Consider the following 20,806-nt stretch of genomic DNA (forward strand, 5'->3'; position numbering starts at 1 on the left):
ACCCAGGTCATAGCTCTACTTGTTTCTCCATGAAGCAGAAACAGAGGAAAAGAAGCAACTGTAAGCATAAAGTGTCTATATTTTAAAAGCAGTTCTGTTCATGACTTAAATATGCTGTCACACTCCTTGATCTAGTATGTATCCTCAGGGTCACCTTCATGGCTTAATTTTGGGAAGAGAGCAAGACAGAATTCAGCTTTGATCTGAATATGAATTTAGGTAGCAATGATTTGGTGATGACATTTCTACATTATTTTCTGTATTTCAAAGGACACTGGGAAGGTAGACCTTGCCTTTTTGATTAATGCTGAATCCAGTTGACTAAGGTGCATTAAGATGACTGGAGGCGGGCTTCCCTGGTGGCACAGTGGTTAAGAATCCACCTGCCAACACAGAGCACACTGGTTCGAGACCTGGTCCAGGAAGATCTCACATGCCATGGAGCAACTAGCCCGTGTGCCACAACTATTGAGCCTGCTCTCTAGAGCCCGCGAGCCACAACTGCTGAGGCTGCATGCCCCAATTACTGAAGCCTGTGCACCTAGAGCCCATGGTCCGCAACAAGAGAAGCCACCACAATGAGAAGCCCACGCACCACAAGGAAAAGTAGCCCCCGCTCACCACAACTAGAGAAAGCCTGCATGCAGCAACGAAGACCCAATGCAGCCAAAAATAAATAAATTTATTAAAAAAAACAAGATGACTGGAGGCAATATTTCTACAGAAATCATTCTCCACTTCTGTAAAGTCACATCAAAGTGGCAGAGATTTTGATTACTGCTAAAGCATTATTTTTATTTTTTTTTTGCGGTACGCGGGCCTCTCACTATTGTGGCCTCTCCTGTTGCGGAGCACAGGCTCTGGACACACAGGCTCAGTGGCCATGGCTCACGGGTCTAGCCGCTCCGCGGCATGTGGGATCTTCCTGGACTGGGGCATGAACCCGTGTCCCCTGCATCATCAGGCGGACTCTCAACCACTGCGCCACCGGGGAAGCCCTAAAGCATTATTTTTAATATCTCTGGTAAAAATAATTTCTAACTCAGGGTTCTGGGGTTTTTCCAACTAACTCAGGGCAACCATACCTCTCTGAGATTTATCTATCCTGGGCCAAATTTATTTGAGTCTTTAAAAAAAAAAATTAGAAGAGGCATTTCACGAGGCCATTTGTTTCAGGCAGTCTGAATTACAAACTAAAATCAAGCAGTGGATTGACAACTGTAGCACAGGAGCGAACCTGGGTGGGGAGACAAGCCCCAGGCCAGCATTTCTCAACATGTGGTCTGTAGACCTCCTGCATCAGAATCCCCTGACTTGCTAGTTCAAAACGCAGATTCTGAGGTTCCACCTCAATACCAACTAATTAAACTCTCTGAGAGTGGACCCAGGGAAAAATTTTTTTAAAAAAAAGTCATTCTAAGTGGTTTTCATATCCCCTAATGCTCTTAAAGTGTGGTTCCTGGAACAGTTGCATCAGCATCATGAGGGAACTTGGTACAAATGCAAATTCTCAGGTCCTACCCTGGACGTTCTGAAGCAGAAATTCTGAAGGTGGGACCCAGGAATCTGCGTTTTAACAAGCTCTCCAGGTGACACTGACACATGCTAAAATTTGAAAACCACTACCTCAGGCACGAAGAGCAGCCTCCATATAAGAACTATGTGAAATAGTGAAGTATCAAGGATTAGTATGTGACGTACAGGCTATAATCCAGAGCAGTTCTCTTGCCTTGACAACAGGCTCTCTAGGGGACTAATTTCCAGGAGGAGAACAGTTGGGACCTGTGATGGGCTTGATATTCTTCAGAAAGGACATAGTTTGTTACATCTCTATTCACAAAGTATCTGGTGTCCTTGAAGTGTTAACCAGTTGTGTCCTTTTCAGGTGATTTCACCTGAGAAAGGTGATGCTGACATTTGACCATGAAGTGACCTTCTTCCATTCTGAGGGCCTTTGTTCTCCACCCTCTACAAATGCCTAAATTGCTCATTTAGTCACTGTTGTATCCTGTTAAAGTACTGGCACCTGGGTACATATCGAGAGGCGCCTCAGAGACAGAAAGCCCTGAGGTTAACTAAAGAAAGGGGTTTGTTTTTTAGAATGTTCCAGCTGACATGCACCTCAGAGTCTTTCCAGAACTCTATGTACAAAAATGCACTCTCCAGGAAGTAGAATTGTGCGTTGACATTTAGGTTGGGTTTATAGCTAGCTACTGCACAATTAAAAATGCCAGCTTCATTAAGTACAGCCATGAGGTACCTTATTCATTCTTGGCAATGCATTCACCTGTTAAATAAATATTTATTAGATGCATATCATGCACTGGGCACTGTGCTAGGCATATCCGTTAGTGCCCATGACTGGTCAGGCATCGGACTGCCTTCATTGAATCCTGACTCCACCACTTAACTAGCTGTGAGGCCTTGAGCAAGTTACTTAATCCTTCACAGCTCAGTTTTATCTCTGAAAAAAAAAAAAAAAAAAGTGGCGGGGGTGGAGGCAGATAATGATACTACCTACCTTTCACAGCTGTTATGAGGATTGAATGGGTTAATACTTTTAAAGAACCTTAGAGCCATAGGAAATTGTCAGTAAGTGTTCGCAGTAAGTAAAAACAGTATTAATAAAATGAAAAAAATCATAGATTTGGTAAGTTCTGTTCTAGACAACAACTGCTTTGCGGAAACTGCTTCCAGAATAGGATCCATCCCCTAGTGTGGACTGTAATCTGCTTTACCCCTCCAATTATTATTGGAGAAGGCACATTTTATTGGCTCTTGAACCAGACTTAGATAATGAACTTTCCAAAAACAGCAAACTAACCAACAACATCCCGTGGTTCCTCCTCCCTTGATACCTAAAATGTAGAGAAACATCTTGCTTCATCCTTTACCGGCCTTTGTGCCATTCTTCAGGGCCAGAGGAACTGAGCTCTAGGCATTACACAGTTGTTTCCTTCTCAGAGTCAACACGCCACTGCCATCCCCACACAAGTTGTGGTGTTTAAGTAGCTAAAATTCTGGGGGGAGCGGCACTGGGCCTGGGGAGGCAGGCTTTGAACTCCAGCCAGGACAGGGCGTCCAAAAACACCTCTGGCAGCGTTCCCTGTGGGTAATGCTGACCACTCTGCCATCTCCTTGGTTTTCAAATGTAACTTGGCAAAAGACTTACTGTGGTAATAAGGAGGCCTGAAGGTCTTATCAGCAACTCCCCATCGCGGTGGGAAGATGACAAAATCAGCGATGGCCACTCCGGGGCGGACAGACTTGGCAGTCAATACCGTGAAAATGGATGGGTCCTGTGAAAGAAAGGATAAGGAAAGCCTGAAGACACGAGGAAAGGGAGGTGACTGAACAATGACACACGTTACCCATTCATGAAGGGTTTTTGAGTGAAACTGTAATGTCTGATCAAACCACAGGCCAGGCTAAGAAGTCTGGGCTTGTCATCGAGGTGTAGTAATCACTCATCTGACTTTCCCCTCTTGCTGTGCTTGAAGCAAAATGAATTAACACCAGCTAAGGAGATTCTAAGCAGCTTTTTCACCCTGCTGAGCCCTCATTTCATGTAAGTACTATCCTGTGGGTCTGACAACAAGCAGTGCATGCCTCGCAACCTCAGGTCAGAGTGACCAGAGCTGGGATGTGCTGCAGGGAGCTCTTGGCAGAAGGGGTGCTCAGAGTAAGGTGGAAATAGAAATAAAATAATATCCAAGGGTTGGTATAGATGTAGGATGTGCATCTCTTTGGAGGAATCACGGAGATTCCAGATGGTATCCTCATTGCTTTCTTACCCTTGTTTGACTCTCAGGTCTAAAATGCATCACTCGTCTGGGTGGTGGTAGTGTAGGGGAAAAGGGAATAGGTGGGGGGACAATATTATGATTTATCAAGAACTTTAGACTCCTTCGGTGGAAAGACTGAGATTCAACTTAATGGCAATCAATGATCATGTTTGCTTTCAGATGCCACATGAGGGTCTGGGATTCAAAGATGATTGAGCACTACTCCTTGCCCTCTAGCATCATTAGTGGTAGTGGTGGGTGTGTGTGAGGGGGACTGAAGGAGTAATGAAACAAGTGCATGAATAGTGAATCACAGCAAGGTGCCAAGGGAAATCTAGCTTTACAAATAGAGAGCCAAGGGGGTACAGAGTGCCTATCTCTACTGAGAGGATCAGGGAAGGCTTCAAAGAGGAGGTGACATTTGAGGTAGGACCTGAAGAATGAAAGGAGAAAGAAAGAAAAAGAGAGGGAAGAAGGGAGGGAAGGAGGAAGGAAGGAAGGGAAGGAAAGGAAGGAAAAGGCAGAAAGGCATTTTAAGCACAGAAAACAGGAAAGATCAAAATGCACAGAGATTTTGTTGAGGCAAGAGAGCTAAAGCCCAGAGTGCACTGGCAAAAGGGAGAGGGGCAAGAGGTGGTACTGGGAAATGAGCCCAGGGCCAGATGGTGAAGACCATCAGATACCATGCTTCAGAGCTCAGACTTAATCCTAAACCACAGGGAACCTGCAAAGGTTTTCTAATGCTGTGATAGAATGATCAGGTCTGAATTTTGGGAAAACAGCTATAGCAGCAGTGCAGAGGAGATTGGGCATGTGTAAATGCAAGTCAAAAAACGCTTTATGCTGTGAAAATGAACACTTCTTCATCTGTCATGAGAAATGATCTGAAACTGTTAAAGAAAAGGTAGCGAAGCTCAAATAAAAGCTCTATCAGTGTCTCAGGATCCTTTTTCTTGCTGCTTTGGGCATGATGCCTCATTTTCTTTTCCCTTTTGATTTTATTAAGTGTTGCTGCTCTTCAGAAGGGTAGTTTTGGGCCCCTAGAGGTAAGCTGAACTGGCTCAGAGTAATCTTTCTGTCTCTGGTTTCTTGCTTCTGCTCTAATTACCCCTCCAGCTTGTGGGTTAAGTTAATCTATTATGCAAAGTGAACTTTCCCCCAGGATCTCAGAAGTAGCACTTTATCAAGAATGTGGGGCCTTGGGGGCCTGCACTGTAGGCTGGGGACCTATTTGTAGTCCCCTGATTGACTGAAAAATATGATCGAGTTCGTAATCTAGAATTTCTTTGGTTTAAATTCAAGCACTGAACATTATGAGTAACTTTAGAAGAGGGCTGTCTGTTCCATCATGGCTAAAAAGAGCCGGGAGTGGAGGCACTGGAGTGGGCAGCCAGAGCTAGCAGACTCTTGGTATTTATGAGCAGGACAGAGAACTTTCCAAATCCAGAAATGTTCCTTCCTCACCACTCCATCACTAACATTAGCACTGGTTTTCTTTTGGGGATATATTTTCCAGGAAGAAACCAAGCTTTTAGCCATGTAGGAGAGTTCCTGTGAATACTCTGTAGAGAACTGAGCTGTACTGCAGGGTGAGTGCTGAGCGTTTAGCCTGGATCGCCCTCTAGCTATGTTATTTACTCCTTCACTGAAGCCTTGCAGCAGATGATTCAAATTCCTGTCAGCACAGCGACAAATGACTCGGGCTTCCAAGGGTGACGCTGGTAGTGTTAAATCTGTGAATGTCAGGGGTCTACTGTGGACCCCTCCCACATATGGGTGTCCTCTCCCCAGGGCCCCTCCGTGGGCCAGACTTACTGCGTGGTCAAAAGCCACTGAGTTGATGACCATGAAGTTCTCCAAGTTGTACTTGTAGGGCGTATAATTCCCATGCCAGGCCACAACATTGAACGGGGAGACATCCTGATTAACAACAAAAAGGCAGGAAAGGGTGATTTTAGCATGTAATGCTTTTGTAGCTATGATTCCTCGGTTTACACTTGGCATTATTGTCTCTTTTTTGATGTGATTCTGTTCTCATCATTTAATAATACCATCTTTGGGAAAAATATCACCCTGAATCATCTTGTGGTTGCTTCACATTCTCTCAAACTGTCCTCACTATGCCGCTAACCCTAGTCTTCCAGTTCATAAGCTGCAGCTGCTTCTGATCACATGTGCAGCACAAGCACAGCGCATGCTCCAAGCAGTGCCTTTTCAACAATTTTAACACAATTGTGAGAATCTGTGGATGCCAGCAATTCTTTGACAATCTGGGCCACCGTCTGGGTTTCCCAGTGCTGAGGGTAGGCACTTGGCTGTGACTGCTCCCCAGCTAACTGCTGCCCAGAGGAGATTCTAGTATATTCAGTGCCTGGGTTGGTGAGTGCAGAAAGGCTAGAAGGTCTCTAAGAGTTCCAGCCCCAGGGACTTGAGATTTCAGAGCAATCCTAAGGTGATGCTTCTTGGGTCTGCCTTGGGGTAAGAGAGGATCAGTGTTCTGTTATAGGAAGATAGTTAGGCTAGGGAGTCCAGGTGATACAGTCCATGTAGGTCAGCCTCCCAGGTCACAGATCATGGCAGAGATGGGAGAATGGATCAGTGGGGGCTCACACAGAGAATAACCCATACAGAGTCCATTTGGAAAGTGGAAACCCATGGAGCTGCTGGCTACCTCTAGAATGGTGATCCGCTATCAAATATATGTCAAATATAATACAGGGAATAGTCATTTAAAAATGAACATGAATGGCACAATTTTGTTCCTTTTTATGGCTGAGTAGTATTCCATTGTATATATGTACCACATCTTCTTTATCGCCATTTGCAGAGATGTGGATGGACCTAGAGACTATCATACAGAGTGAAGTAAGTCGGAAAGAGGAAAAAAAGTCATATATTAACACATATATGTGGAATTTAGAACAATGGTACAGATGAACCTATTTGCAAAGCAGAAATAGAGACAGAGGTAGAGAACAAACATATGGACACCAAGGGGTGGGGGGTGGGACAGACTGGGATATTGGGATTGACGTATGTACACTACTATGTATGAAGTAGATGGCTGGTGAGTGCCTACTATATAGCACAGGAAAAAAAAAATGAATGTGATTTCCACACTGCATCCCCACATGTCATCATTTTTGCCAGGCTGGAGTAGTAGCTCAGCACCTGCATTTTAAACAAGCTTTCCTGAGAATTTCTGATGCAAGTGGTCTCTGAACCACATTTTAGGAAATCCTGATCTAGAGAATATGAGGGTGACTATGTGTCAATGAGTGTGACAATGAACCCTCAAGAGTTAATTTTAAACGCCAAACTAGTTGGTCTCTGCTGGTTAGCATACCTTCTAGATGCTGTCCAAAGAAAATAACGTGCCTTAGTAAAATATAAGCAATAAGTTAAATGGGCAAAAATAAAGCAAATGAATAATGGTAAACAGAAGAGATCTTTGGATTATTTTTACTGTATGGTTACTTTATTCTACTATATTATATATCCAGTATATGAAGTAATAATGTATTATATTATAGATTATATATTGTTATTATTATCTATGCCTTTGCTTATCTCCTGAGTTTACCAGGCTGGTGCTATAAACGAAGTCAAACTAACTGAGTTCTGCTTGTTTTCTATCAATTGTTGCTTGTATTTGAAAATATGGTGACCATTGTTGAATATAAGTCTTAGATGAACTGCTATTAACTCATTTCCCTTTTCAGAACATATTGCCCTGCCTGTATATTATGCTTCCTCCACCATTTATAGAGACCTAGATATTGCGGGGGGTTTATTGCTTGATAAATAGAAATAGCATGCCCTTTGGAGTCAGAAAGATATGGGTTTGAATGCTGATTCTGTCATTTACTGTGACATTTGGTAAGTTATCACCACCTGGCCTGTTTTCATGACTACAAGTAAGGCAAGTAGCACCTTATTTGTAGTATCTTAGTGATGTGGTAAAGATGAAATAATATATGTAAATACTTAATACTAGCCTTGGCAATCAGAAGGTGCTTAATAACTATTCATTCCTTCCCCTGCCTACAAACCCACTTACTTTACCTGTTTGGCAGCAAACATCTTGCCCTGGTATTTATTAATCACAGTGTAACCACCTGGCACTTGGTGATCTTCGTACCAGGCAACAGGTATCAAGAAATCACGAGGATTGGCCAGGCCATTGGCTCCTAGAACATAATGACCCAAAAGTCTTTTAGACACTTCTGAAATCACATAGGAAAGATGCCCACTGTTGCACAAAGAGAAAGGGCTTTCTTCCACGTCAAAAGCTACTCCACAATTTGCTTTCATTGTTCAAAGGCTCATTGGAATCCCAGTCTGGTGCCTTTTAAGGAGGACCTAAGGAATTTGGTCAGAAAAAAATCATGAAAATATCATCATCATCATCACCAGCATTATGTCCTAAAGTTGTAGAGTGAATATGGTTTATAAACATTTTACGTGCATTATCTCATCACTACAGGGGAGGGAAGGGGAGCAGAGGGAGAGACTAGAAAAGAGGAAAGGTAAGATATGATAGAATACTAGATTTTTTTTTCCAAGAAAGCTCTGATGACTCTAGAAGTCATCTACAGTCCTTGAGAAAGGTTACATAGTGTAGCCCCAGGCGTGCCTCTGCTCCTCAGACAGAACTCAGAATCAACCCAAGCCTGAAAAACTGCTCTGTAGCCTGACAGTCTGTCTGTCACTGAGGGAGACAGTATTTGGGACTTGCCTGCTTACCTTTGCTTTATGAGTGTTCCCTCCAGAGAGAAAAAAATAAATCAAAAGACCAAAAATGAAAAACGTAAGTGCAAAAACATAATTTAACTCTGAGTGGAGAGACCTGGGGAGTGTTTTATCATTTCCAGCTCCTGGGGTTTAAAAGAAAAAATGTCCCCAGCTGGTTAGTAAATTATATATATTTTCCAGAGGGTACGTGTTCTATGGAACCCGGAGGCTCTGCTGGCTCTGGAGCAGCAGGAAGCCAGAGCAAAGTGGGAAGAGCGGGTGGAGAGCAGGATAACAGATGGCCCACCATGGCTCCACTGCCTCTCTGCTGCCTCTCACCTTCCTCTGACTATTTGGATCCCCCAGGGGAGTGACCAGAAGGCACATGCTGGCCTGTCCCTGGTTTGCTCTAAAAAAAATCTGTTGACAAGGAAAGGGAAGAGCTGGGGGCTGTGGCCACCACCTTCAGCAAACATGCCAAAGATGGAACCAAGGGCCAATTTTCCCAACCACTCCTTTCACTCCCAGGGACGTTTTGCGAACAACCCCTCCTACCGCCTTCACTTCTCTCGCTCTCCCGTCTCCAGCTTGCCAGAAGAATTGGGGGTGGGGGACCTTGTTTCACTTTTGAAAGTTTTAATCTGCCTCGTGGAGGCTGTGGTTTCTAGCTCCTTCACAGTACTGAGGGAGGTACGCTTTTTGACGCTCAGGTGTGTAGATGTTTTGGAGGATGCTCAGTAGGAATGTGAGGTTCATAGACTGTACGTCTTTCAGTCCGTTTCCCCTTTCCATAGCCACATAGCCCCTACCATTGTTATGGCTTTTCCCATTTTATTGTCTACATACAAGCCACTCATTTAAGAACATGATCTTCCTTCTATCCACAAAACCCATTCCCACTTGTACACTTTTTCTTAAGCTCATCTCTTTCCTCTTTATTTTCCCTCAACTTTCCATCAAGGATTAGTCAAATCTTATCTTTTCTATGAAGCTGTTACCGGAGACTTGGCCTACAGTAACCCAGACTTCTACATCCTCTACGGTATACTCTGTATAACCTGAAATCTATTACATATTGTTTTGCTCTCCAATGGTCTGTATACTATTCTAGAGAGAGATTTACCATGGGTTGGCTTGGATCGTTTTCTGTTATGCGTGTATGTGATGGGAAGAAGCTTGTTCTATCCTTAATGTGGTTCCTGTCATTACGCTCAGCACAACATGGGAGCCAAGACAAGCTGATGGACTGGTGCACTGACCAGCTAATTAATGAAGCTGTCATCTCATCAGATGGGTCAGCTATGCCACCTGGAGCCCCTGAACTTAGAAGTCTGAAATAAGAAGTCTACGATTGCTCAGGGAGCTCTAGTATGTTCTGAAATTCCCAACTACACTTGGTCTAGGGAAGAAGTTGTCTAGAGAGGAAAGTTGAAGTTTGAGTGAGATAAAGAGGGGAGATGGATGTTTAACTTTCAAGCAATTATCTGTGTCCTATATTTCAAGTCAGGCTTAGAAGCTTGCATTGAAGATTTACCAATCGGTCCCAGGTCAGGCAACTCAAAGTGGACGCCGTAGACCTCCAGGATGTAGCCCCTGGTCTCCTCGAAGACATCTACGCTGAACCGCATTCCTCTCTGGAACAGAAGTAAACATTGGTGTGCTCTCCCAAATTATACCTGTAGTTATAAAGAAGCTGCCCAAGAGCCATAGCCAGCCTCACTTGCACAAGTAATTCTGTAGCCTGTTGAACTATGTTGGAGAGGTGACCAGCTCAAAAAGGAGGTAGAAAGAAAAATTTAACTTCTAATCACATCTGTGACTCAAACCAATTCTAGTCTACTCTCTCACTGGGTCCATAGATAACAGTGCCCTGATTTAGCCAACTTTTAAAGAAATCCATCTTCACTGCTTTCCACCCGCACCAGGGCCTTATCCAGAATGTGTATAAATATTTAGGAAAGTGAATTGACAATGTTCTTTGCTTTGTGATTGTGTACTATTTTAAAACAAAGTAGGGGGCTTCCCTAGTGGCGCAGTGGTTAAGAATCCGCCTGCCAATGCAGGAGACACGGGTTCGAGCCCTGGTCTGGGAAGATCCCACAGGCTGCAGAGCAACTAAGCCTATGCGCCACAACTACTGAGCCTACGCTCCAGGGCCTGTGAGCCACAACTACTGAGCCCGCATGCCACAGCTACTGAAGCCCATGTGCCTAGAGCCTGTCCTCCACAACAAGAGAAGCCACTGCAATGAGAAGCCCACGCACCGCAACGAAGAGTAGCTCCCGCTCGCCACAACTAGAGAAAGCCTGCGCGCAGTAATGAAGACCCAACACAGCCAAACTAACTAACTAACTAAACTAACTAAACTAACTAACTAAATAAAATAAATTTGAAAAATAATAAAACAAAGTAGGCACACAAGTCTAGTTACCCTTCTGCACAGGGAGCCTTCTGTATAACTCAAGCTTCCTCCCCATTGCCCAGACATGACAGAGAAATTTTAGAGTTGGAAATAGCAGCCGTTGCAACATCAGATTGCTCCCAAATTAGGGAGAAGCAGGGAGAGGGGGACACATCACCAACCTGAATGACGCATATCTCGTTGGGCTGAACAAGCATCTTGCCAAACTCGGTGTAAATGAGAAGTTTCCCTTTCTGGGGAACTAACAAAAAAGACAGGGTGGCAGTGGGTAGCTCTTTTCAGGCGAGAATGACTTCATGAAGAGTAAAAGGCTGAGGGCTGCATTTGCTTTTTCATTCCAAATGAAAAGTACTTTATTGAGTTTTATGGGGGAATATGACAGAATTGACAACTTATGTTAGCTATTTTACTATCTAGAAAAACATGAATGGAAAAATTGACTCTGCTTTTTTCTTCTTTTCTTTGGTTGCCAGGTAAGGAGCTTGTATTTGCACAATTCTGTGGCTTGACCAGAAAGAGCAGAAGAAATAGGATGGAAAAAGACCCATTTCTGATAGTTCCAGCAGAATGCTGACATTTGCATATCTACTGTCTACATCAAAATGTTCACTCCATAATATCGTACTAAAACCATCGAAAAAGAATGGGTAGACCAGAGAAATCCCTACTAGACTTTCCATCCTTCCTGATGGTCTCATGAAAATTTGTATTTATATTGCAGATATCAATGACAGATGGTCTTTTCTTGGGTGAGTGTGAAGGCAAATAGAGTTATCTTAACAAGTTAATCACATGTTGGTATTACTCTTCATTTCTTTTCAGCTGCCCAGATCTCCCAGATCAGAAAGGCCCAGAAGAAACGAGCAAAGACAGGGAGACCAGGAAATAGAGTAGGGCCTTGGGGGTACACAAAGAATCTCTTCCAGACCTCCAATCGCCTTTACACCTCAGTCTGTAGACTGCACTAAATAAGACAGATTGAAAGGAAAGTCATATGTATACAATTAAAAAGTAGCTTATGACTAGGGATCAATTACCAATGAAAGGGTCTGAAATCTTCAAAACTTACCAATCAAGAAGTCCCCATCTGAATTGTAAAAGCATCTGAAACGTATAGAATAATTCCTATGATTTTCAGTTTTAACACTGTCCAGGCAAATTAATTCACTGTACAAATTATTGCACAATACCTGGTATGTGCCAGGCTTAGTGCTGGGTGTAAAATGATGAGCAAGATGACCCCATCTCTGCCCTCATGGAGCCTTAGAGTCTAGTAGGAAGTCAGACAGCAATCCAACAATTACAGAACCATATCATCATAAACTGTAATGGCACTGTGAATGTCACGTTCAGGGGACTGAAAGAATAATGAACCTGATCTAGTCTGAGGAGGCAGCCAAGGCTTTCCTGAAGGGGGAATGTCTGACCTGAGATCTGAAGAAATCATCTAGGCAAGGGCTTGGAGATGGGATGGGGGTGGGGTGGGGAGAACATTCCAGGCAGAAGGAACAGCACAGGCACCTGCTCTGAGGCAGGAAGGCACATGGCAGGTAGAAAGAACTGAATGAAGGCTAATGTAGCTCAGGTAGACAGACAGGAGGAGCCTGATATGACACTGGACCCCGAGGGACATCTCCAGTGCCTTGTCACAGGGCCATGATTTTGGCCCTGATTCATGGCTCAGAGAAGTTAAATGACTTGTCCTAGGTTGCTCAGCCAGGAAGAATGGATTGGGCTTTGGACACAGCAGTCTGGTTCCAAAGGTAGTGTGCAAAACTGCTATGATATTCTGCTTCCCAAAGAAAAGGCAAAAATGACTTTTATGTAAGTGTTTCTGATTGAAAAAAAAATCTAACATGTAAGTTCTTTTATTTAGGATCTTTAAGCTTACGCAAAGTTATTAGCTGAAGCCAAAGTCTGCCACCAACAGGTAGCCCTAATGGCTGCTCATATAGTATGATTTTGGACTCAAGAACAGCCCTGGGGAACCTTAGAAGTTAAGGATATTCTGACTCAAACCTGATTAAAGTCAAGGTTTGAGTCAGAATACTTAGACTACTCCTGCTTTCAGTGCTCCATTGTCCCTTTTGTATTTGCATTGTTATGTGACATTCTTATTTATGCCACAGAAGTCAGTCAAGATAGAAATGCTCATTTATTGTCATTATTTTAAAATGTATATCAAGATTGCTCTGGGGTAAAAAAAAAAAAATAGTAACAAAAACAACAAACCAGCCTTCACCCTCTTGCCAGTAGCTCTTGGGGAAGGGGGCTCTCGTGCCATAGCTCTGAGCCACTTACCTGTTCCCCATGGAGGTGTTGCAGAGGAAAATGTGGACAGCAAGCCCATTGTTAGACCTGATGTCTCCAGCTCCACATAAGGTGTGCAGGCCCTGGGAGAGACCCGCACGAGAGGGAAAGGTGAATGAGGCCAGCCCTCCCCCTGGTCCCTAAGAGTCATGAGGCAAATTCTACTAGGGTCTTCCCTTTGGGACCAGGGAACCCGGAATTTACTGACTTATGTTTTGTAGATGGTGGCTCACCCTCATTGCCAGGCATGGCCCTACGTCTGGATTGTCTTAATGGCTCCATCAGAGTTGACCTTACAGAGCATCAATTCATTACTTGGCATTTTATCAGTTTGGTGCTTAAGATCAACCTGAAGGAGAGTTTCCTTTGGAGGTAAAATTAGGCATCTAGGAGGCTTGGGGAGGAAAGTTGCAGCATTAAGGACCAATTAATGCCCCTCAAATATACATTACCGTGTGGGTAGCCCTCTGCTTATGAATAGGGTCAGCCCTAACCTTTCCAGAACAGGGTAGAGGAAAGTATTCTACCAACTGTAATCCTCTCTGCTAATAACCCACAGTCCCAAAGACTTTTAACACGTGGGCCTTCCCGAAAGGAGGGAGCTCTGTTCCTCCAGATATCTATAATTCACCCAGAGTGAGGGATTTCTTTTTATATTTTAACTCAATTTGCAAGTTTGGGGCCTATTTAGATGAGCCCACACAGGGCTTGGAGCACTTAATATGATAAAGAATTCAACATGGAACAAACAATTTGGCCTAAGGCTGGGCACCTGGACTCTCCTTAAGTAAGCTATGAGCTGAGCTTGGTGTACAGAACCCTCCCCTGGCTTCTTTGAGCCCCACCTCCTTGTAGCTCCCAGCCTCTCTGCTATATATGCTTTGTTCTGAGCACAGTTGTTCCAATACTCCCAGCACCTATAACTACCAAGCAGAACTTCTAATCAGCATTGTGCTAACTAGAGTTGCCACCCTGAGTCGATGCTATTCTAGCCCAGGGATCCATTTTGGGGAGTTCATGAAATTGGATGGGGAAAAACATTATATATGTATTTCACTAATCTCTGACTGAAATTTATCAGTTCCTTCAATTAACGTGAATGTAAGCAACAAACCACAGCAGTTTTAGAAGTGCCTGTAACCTTGTACTGATAGAAACCATAGATGCTTTTATATCACATTATAGTTGTTACAGATATCCCAAAATATCATTTATGCTCATACTTTTAATAATCATAGTTGTTAGATCTTTTCATAGATCTTGTGATTTAGTACATTAAGAAGGTAGCATATATATTACTATAAACCAAACCAAATTTGCTATTTTAATATTTTTATCACTGTATTTCAATATAATTGGCTTCTTTGTAATTTTATGTAATTTATTTTATGCATTTAAAAACAAACACAGGCTTAAAATAAATAAATAAATAAATAAATAAAATAAAAACTAAGGCTTCCAGACTTTCAAAGGAGTCCGTGGAACAAAAAGGCTCAGAACCCGTGTTCTAGCCAGGAACAAAGAAACGTGAAGTAGGTAAATACCCATTTTCCATTCGCTGTTTGGAGATGTTGTAAATAGCTCACAAGTGCCCTTTGGTGTCAGTGGCCATATAGTGCCTGTACGTAAGACATCCCTCTGCCAGCCCCAAAAGCAGAGGCAGGTGGTGCTATGTCTGCTACTTGCCTCCAAAGCTGCTTCTGCTTGGCATCTAGCCTGCAAATGGCTGGATCACTCACCGCAGAAGAGAGTGGTGGGCAGGTGTGGATAGTATTAACTTACTTACACTCACGAAGTCCACTTTCTTCTGAGAGGCTTTTGGAATCTCAAATGGTTTCCATCTCAGCTGGAAAAGAAATACGCATACAGAAAAATTCTTTCACAAGGGGAAACCACAGACTTTCTCAATAAATAGCATGAAAAAGGACAGCTGCTCACTCTGTGAGGCTCTGACTACTTGTGATTTTGTTATTTTCAATTTAATAATTATCCATCATTTCCTTAAAGGGGCTCAGTTGGGTCCTGTGTGTGTATGCAGGGTGTATGTTTGTGTTGTGTGTGAATGTTTAACCTATATGTATATATATTGTCTTCATTCCTTAGCATTTTAAATTACAAAAATAAAAAATCATTGCTTCCTATTTCTTTTAACATTTTGCTCTGGCACATCAGTGAGTTTTGACTGATGCTGCTTTTTATGCTATTTATAATCAGCTCCCTTTCCTGGTGTGCCAGCCTCTCTGTGTGGGCTCCTGACACTGCAGGGGAAGGCTCTACTTCTTACTTCCAGCCCTTGGAGTTTTGAATTATTTCTCTAAGAGAAAGAAAAAGCACCCAGCTGAGATTGGATTTGGTAGATGCAGTACCAGGTTCAGTTTCCTTCACCAAACCCCGTGTTTGTCCCCAGGCTGCCTGCCGGTTCAGTTTAAATCACAACAATCTTTAATTTAATAATGAAATGATCTAAGCAAGTAGGAAGTAAAATCAGCAGGTCTGAGCCCTACTAGAAGTGTCAGCCCAGCACTTATTAATCAACTTGGCCGCGGGCCTGACCCAGGCAGTCTGGCAGCTGATAAACCCAGCAGCCTCAGGACATCTCATGGAGTGACCTGCACCCCGAGGGCTGGCTCCACTGGTCAGTGCCTGATCAAGGCAGGCCCTCCAGTGGGTCATGGGGCTCAGCTCATTCTGTAGTCCAGAGAGGCAGCTGGGTGGGAAAGGAAGCAGCACGTGGAAAAGGCAGCGCTGGGATGGTCCTGCTTCTCTGATGTACCCAGTCAGGCAGCAGCCTTTATTTCTTAAAAGCAAGGCAGGATTATCACATTCTGGGACTACTTTAAAAGAATGTAAGATGTTGACTTGAAAAACATTGTTGAAATCATGCTTCAGAGAGAAGGAAAAGGTTTAGGACTAATTCCACTGGGGATGATATTTCCTGGGGGAGTGGGGGGAACCTGAGACCAAGGATCTAGGAAAGCGTTTCTCAACTCTGGCACTATTGACATTTTGTGTCACACAATTCTTTGTTGCAGGGGCTGTCCTGTGCATTGCAGGATGTTTAGCAGCGTCCCTGACCTCTACTCACTGGATGCTGATAGCATTCCCCCAAGTTATAACAGCCAAAAATGTCTCCAGACATTGTCAGATGTCACCTGGGGGACAAATATTCCCTGGTCGAGCACCATTGACCTAGGAGGATATTTCCCTGACATCAGCCAGGGCCACAGCTAAGCACTGCTGGCTTTTTTTTTTTTTTTTACCATGATCCATTACCTGCTGCTTCCCTGTTTAGTAGAAGCACAGAGTTTGTACACCCAGGAAGATTGTCTGGAAGATAATATTACTTAGAATCTTGGTTCTAAGAGGAGTCATCATTCTAAATTTCCCAATGGAAGGGATTTAAGTATCCGATCAATGGTTACCTGGGCAACCTTTTAGATCTATCCAGAGATTCTAAACCCTGGCAAGCCATGAGAATCACCCAGAGAGTCTTTGAGACCCCAAAACAAATTAAATCAGAATCTTAATTCTGATTGAGAAGGTAGGGCCCAGGCATCAGTATTTTATAAAAGCTCTGTCTTATAAAAAAACTTAAATGTGCAGCTATGGTTTAAGAATCAGCACACCCAGCCCAGAGAGCCTGTGATTTTTGTATTGCTATTCATGTTCATGTTCAGAAAAGTCCACTTAGTCAACCAACCAGTCAATCAACTAAATTGTTGTATCTAGGGCCAGTTACCAAATAGCAAGGATGTTTAAATAATACAAGTCTAAGGCTTTCCAAACCTAAGGGAAAAAGAAGAGCAAGAAAAGAGAGAGAAGAAAGAAAAAAAGAAATAAACAAAAGGGAGCAAGAAAGCAAGAGAGAATCCCAGTAATAGGAAAGCACTACCTGGTTTGTTGCACTGACACTGAAACTGAGCAGGACCCTGCAGGGCCCTCCCAGGTGTCCCCTGTTTCTTGTTTGTAGAAAAAAAAAAGGCTTTAATTTGCTAGGCCTTCTCTGAGTTCCAAAGAGCAGGCTCAAGCATTTAATAGGAAGAGAGAGTCACAGGACTCCTGGATCCTCCTCAAGGGATATACATATCTGTATCTGATGCATATCTTTGAGTTGTTCTGCAGAAATTAAGACCCCTACCCAGTAGAAGATGGTGACTATATGCTGACAACAAGCACTTAGACCCCAGACTGGTTGGAACCAGAAGGCTGAGATTCCAGAGACATCACTGTGTTACCTCACCACCAACCAATCAGAAGAAAGTCACACACTCTGCAGTCCTCACCCCAAATTTTGCCTTTAAAAACTCTTCCCCAGAAATCATCATGGAGTTTGGCCCTTTTGAGCATGAGCCACCTTTTCTCCTTGTTTGGCCCTTGCAATAAATCTTTCTCTGCTCCAAGCTCTGACATCTCATTTTGTTTAGCCTCACTGTGCATCAGATACATGAACTTGGGTTTGACAGCATGACAGCACCTTTGTAGATCTTCCTGAAATTTAAAATACCTGTTGTGGGTAGAAATAAAGTCCTGGCCCCTAGAGAAGAGGTTGGTACATTTTGAGTAGGAAAGACTGAACCAGAGAGGCCAATGGGTTGGTTTGGTTAGGTTTTTGCTGATCAGTTTTTCAAAGTCTTCTGTAGCACATCAGTCATGAGGAGAGAGAGCCTGGAGTGGAAGGTGGAAGGGCACCTACATGATGATGTAGGTAACATGCCTTCAATAGGGCCCACATCCTGGATGAGGCGGTGGTCTTGAAGAACCTTCTCTAATGCAAAAGGTGATGCCCTTCAGATGATGGAGATGTTATAGGGAAAGGAGTAATTTATCTGCTGAGTCTGATGGCAGAGGATTGTGCAGGACCTATACTCAGCATATCATGAACAATAATAAAGACCCCAAGGTGGTTCTGATAAACCCAGTACCCACAAGAAGAAGCCAGCTTTGAGTCTTCAGGTAAGAGATTTGGGTCAAGAGTTTTGGTGCAATATCATGTTGAATGTAGGGAGGGAAATTTGAGGAGAGGATAAACAGGAAGAGGCTATGGAGTGGACAGTGGAAACATCTCCTGCTAAAGCCAGATATTCAGACTAACTGCATGCTATGGAGCAGTAACCCTCTGATCCAAGGCCAGCCCAAGGGGACTGTGCACTGGGCTGAGCCAGGAGACCTGGGTTCTGCAGCTGCCTCTGTTCCTATTTATTCTGTGACTTCTGGCAAGTCACTGGATGCTTATTAACTGACTTAATTCTATAACTTTTTAACAGTTAATTTTGTTTATATTATATGTTATTGCTAAAGAAACCCCCACACAGAATTCAATTATTAACATTTCAAAAACAATGAAATCAGTTGAAGTACCCAATACAATGTCTTGACTATAGTGGATATTAATATATTTGTACTGAATGACTGAATGAATGAACAAATATAAGACACTGAGAACATTGCTAATATCTCAAAAAACAAGACTAAAGCAAATTTGTGAGACTTTTGGAAGTCAAAATGACATTCAGGCAATAGCTAGTAAATTGACAAATGTTTCTAAAAGTCCTGAGATTGTTTCTAAAATATAAGTCAGTTCTTTACACATGTGAAAACCCCTCAGTTCTTCCATATCCTTTCTGATTTTCTGTCCAGTTGTTCTATCAGCTGTTGAGAGAGAGGTGTTGATGTTTCCAACTATAATTGTGGATTAACTCTGTTTCTCCTTTCAGTTCTATCATTGCTTCACATATTTTGCAGCTGTGGTCTGCAAATTCTATTGGAAAATAAACTCTTACTTACTAGAAATGAGATGGTCAAAAATAATTTGGAAAGCATCTTCAACAGAGACTAAAGTTAGAATTAAAAATTCTTTAAGGTTACCAAAGGAATAGGAGAATCATAGCAATATTTAATGATCAGGATTTGAAATTCATGCTCAGGGATGTAAATGAAACCAAAGAATTGGACTCAGTATTTCCAAAGTCAGAAGATTGCGAGGTGTACTGGATGATCTGAGTATCACCTTCAACACTATATAAGATTCCCTCCAAAGCTGCCTTGGACTCAACTAGATTGGATGAGTTGGATACTCTCAACAACACTGGTGGGCTAGAGGTAGACATAACATTAGAAATTGATAACATCTATCCCAGATTTTGGAAGTAACTTGTAGATGCTTTTGTGATCATAATATGCAAACAGTTGTTAGCAGCAGCTATGGCTAGGAGAGGTCCAGGGTAATGTACTACAGTGAGTTTCAGCCCAGACTAGGGAAGATGGGACAGGGGGATAAAATAAAACAGTGGCTCATTAAATTCTTCAGCAAATCTAGAACTTGAGGAAAAAGGCAACATTATTTATGTGGAGAGAAATCAGGCTTTGGGTGACTCTTTGGCGGTATTAGAGGTAATACGTAAGAGCACAGTTAAGGAAGATTCAAATCATTGTACTTTGTTTAGACTTTTAAAAGTCTTTCATGAGAAGACAAAAAAAGATGAGCCAGCATAGTATTTAGATGACATTTTTTCATGGATAGAAACCTGGATTCCTATTTGACCTTGCCTTTGAGGGTAAAGCTAAGGGCTTTATATCCATTATTCAGCACCCAGAGCATGAAACATAGTAGTCACTCAATAAATATTTGTTGGATGACATTTAATTCTCACAACAACCCTCTAAGGCTCCCATAATTATTATCTCTATTTTAAAGTGACAAGACTAATGGTTTAGAGCAGATAAGTTTTCTTTACTAAGAACTGATACCAACAATTTCTCAGCCTCCCTTAGCAACCTAAACCCTGAGCCCTTTAATCTCAGCCTGTCTTGATCTGCTTTCCAAACCATTCATGATCTCCATGGCTCCCAGGCTTTGCCTCCTTTTAATGGTCTTGTACTTGGTCCTCTAATCTGGGCCCTTATCTACTGCTCCTCAGGTGCTGAGTTGCCTTGGCCCAGTCTGACTCCTGGGACCCAAATCCTGCTAAGGTCCTTCAAAGTCAGCATTCTTGTCCAATCCCTATATATTAACTCATTCAAATGATTTATTGTACCACTCCTTGTGCCAGGTTTTGTGCTAGGTACCAGAGGTGAACATGACAGTCTCTGCCCTCAGGGAACAAGAAGACCCTGCAAGTATGGGCAATTCATGATTGAAAAACAAGGAAATGGATAACTGGAAGTGACTTTGGAAGAGAAATATAAGCAGGAATGTCCCCTCAGGAATAATTCCTGGTACAGGGCATATTTAACATTCTTACACATGAGCAATAAGAGACACACACAATAAAATAATCTGGTTTGCATACAGCTTCAACATCTTTCCAAGCAGTGAAGTGCAAGTTGATGGAGATGTACTTAAAAAGAGCCAGAAAACTGTCCAAAAGGGCTGAACAGGGCAATGTGCACTGTGGTGTTGGCAAGTGCCAGTGAATGCATTTAGAGAAATGTAATCTAGTCTATTTATAGGATGATGGGATCTGAGCTATCAGGGAGTTACTTCAACAAATACTTGTGATTCTACTGTCTGGAAGAAGGCATGTGCTGGACACTGCAGGTTATATGCAAATGATGG

The 20,806-nt window shown here is 42.8% G+C and overlaps 1 protein-coding gene across 1 annotated transcript in view; it reads right to left on the minus strand.

Annotated features, from left to right (window-relative positions):
- The window catches only part of HGD (homogentisate 1,2-dioxygenase), a 45,106-nt gene that overhangs the window by 4,894 nt on the left and 19,406 nt on the right, over window positions 1-20,806 (minus strand). The window contains exons 5-12 of the mRNA XM_024769344.1: window positions 15,038-15,097; window positions 13,243-13,334; window positions 12,011-12,045; window positions 11,103-11,182; window positions 10,054-10,153; window positions 7,851-7,975; window positions 5,601-5,705; window positions 3,173-3,299 (exon numbers count right to left, since the gene is read on the minus strand). Of these exons, the coding sequence (XP_024625112.1) occupies window positions 3,173-3,299; window positions 5,601-5,705; window positions 7,851-7,975; window positions 10,054-10,153; window positions 11,103-11,182; window positions 12,011-12,045; window positions 13,243-13,334; window positions 15,038-15,097 (724 nt within the window). The remainder of the gene's footprint in view (window positions 1-3,172; window positions 3,300-5,600; window positions 5,706-7,850; window positions 7,976-10,053; window positions 10,154-11,102; window positions 11,183-12,010; window positions 12,046-13,242; window positions 13,335-15,037; window positions 15,098-20,806) is intronic.

This window comes from Neophocaena asiaeorientalis, unplaced genomic scaffold, assembly GCF_003031525.2.
Source record: "Neophocaena asiaeorientalis asiaeorientalis breed wild unplaced genomic scaffold, Neophocaena_asiaeorientalis_V1.1 scaffold671, whole genome shotgun sequence".
Classification (NCBI taxonomy): domain Eukaryota; kingdom Metazoa; phylum Chordata; class Mammalia; order Artiodactyla; family Phocoenidae; genus Neophocaena; species Neophocaena asiaeorientalis.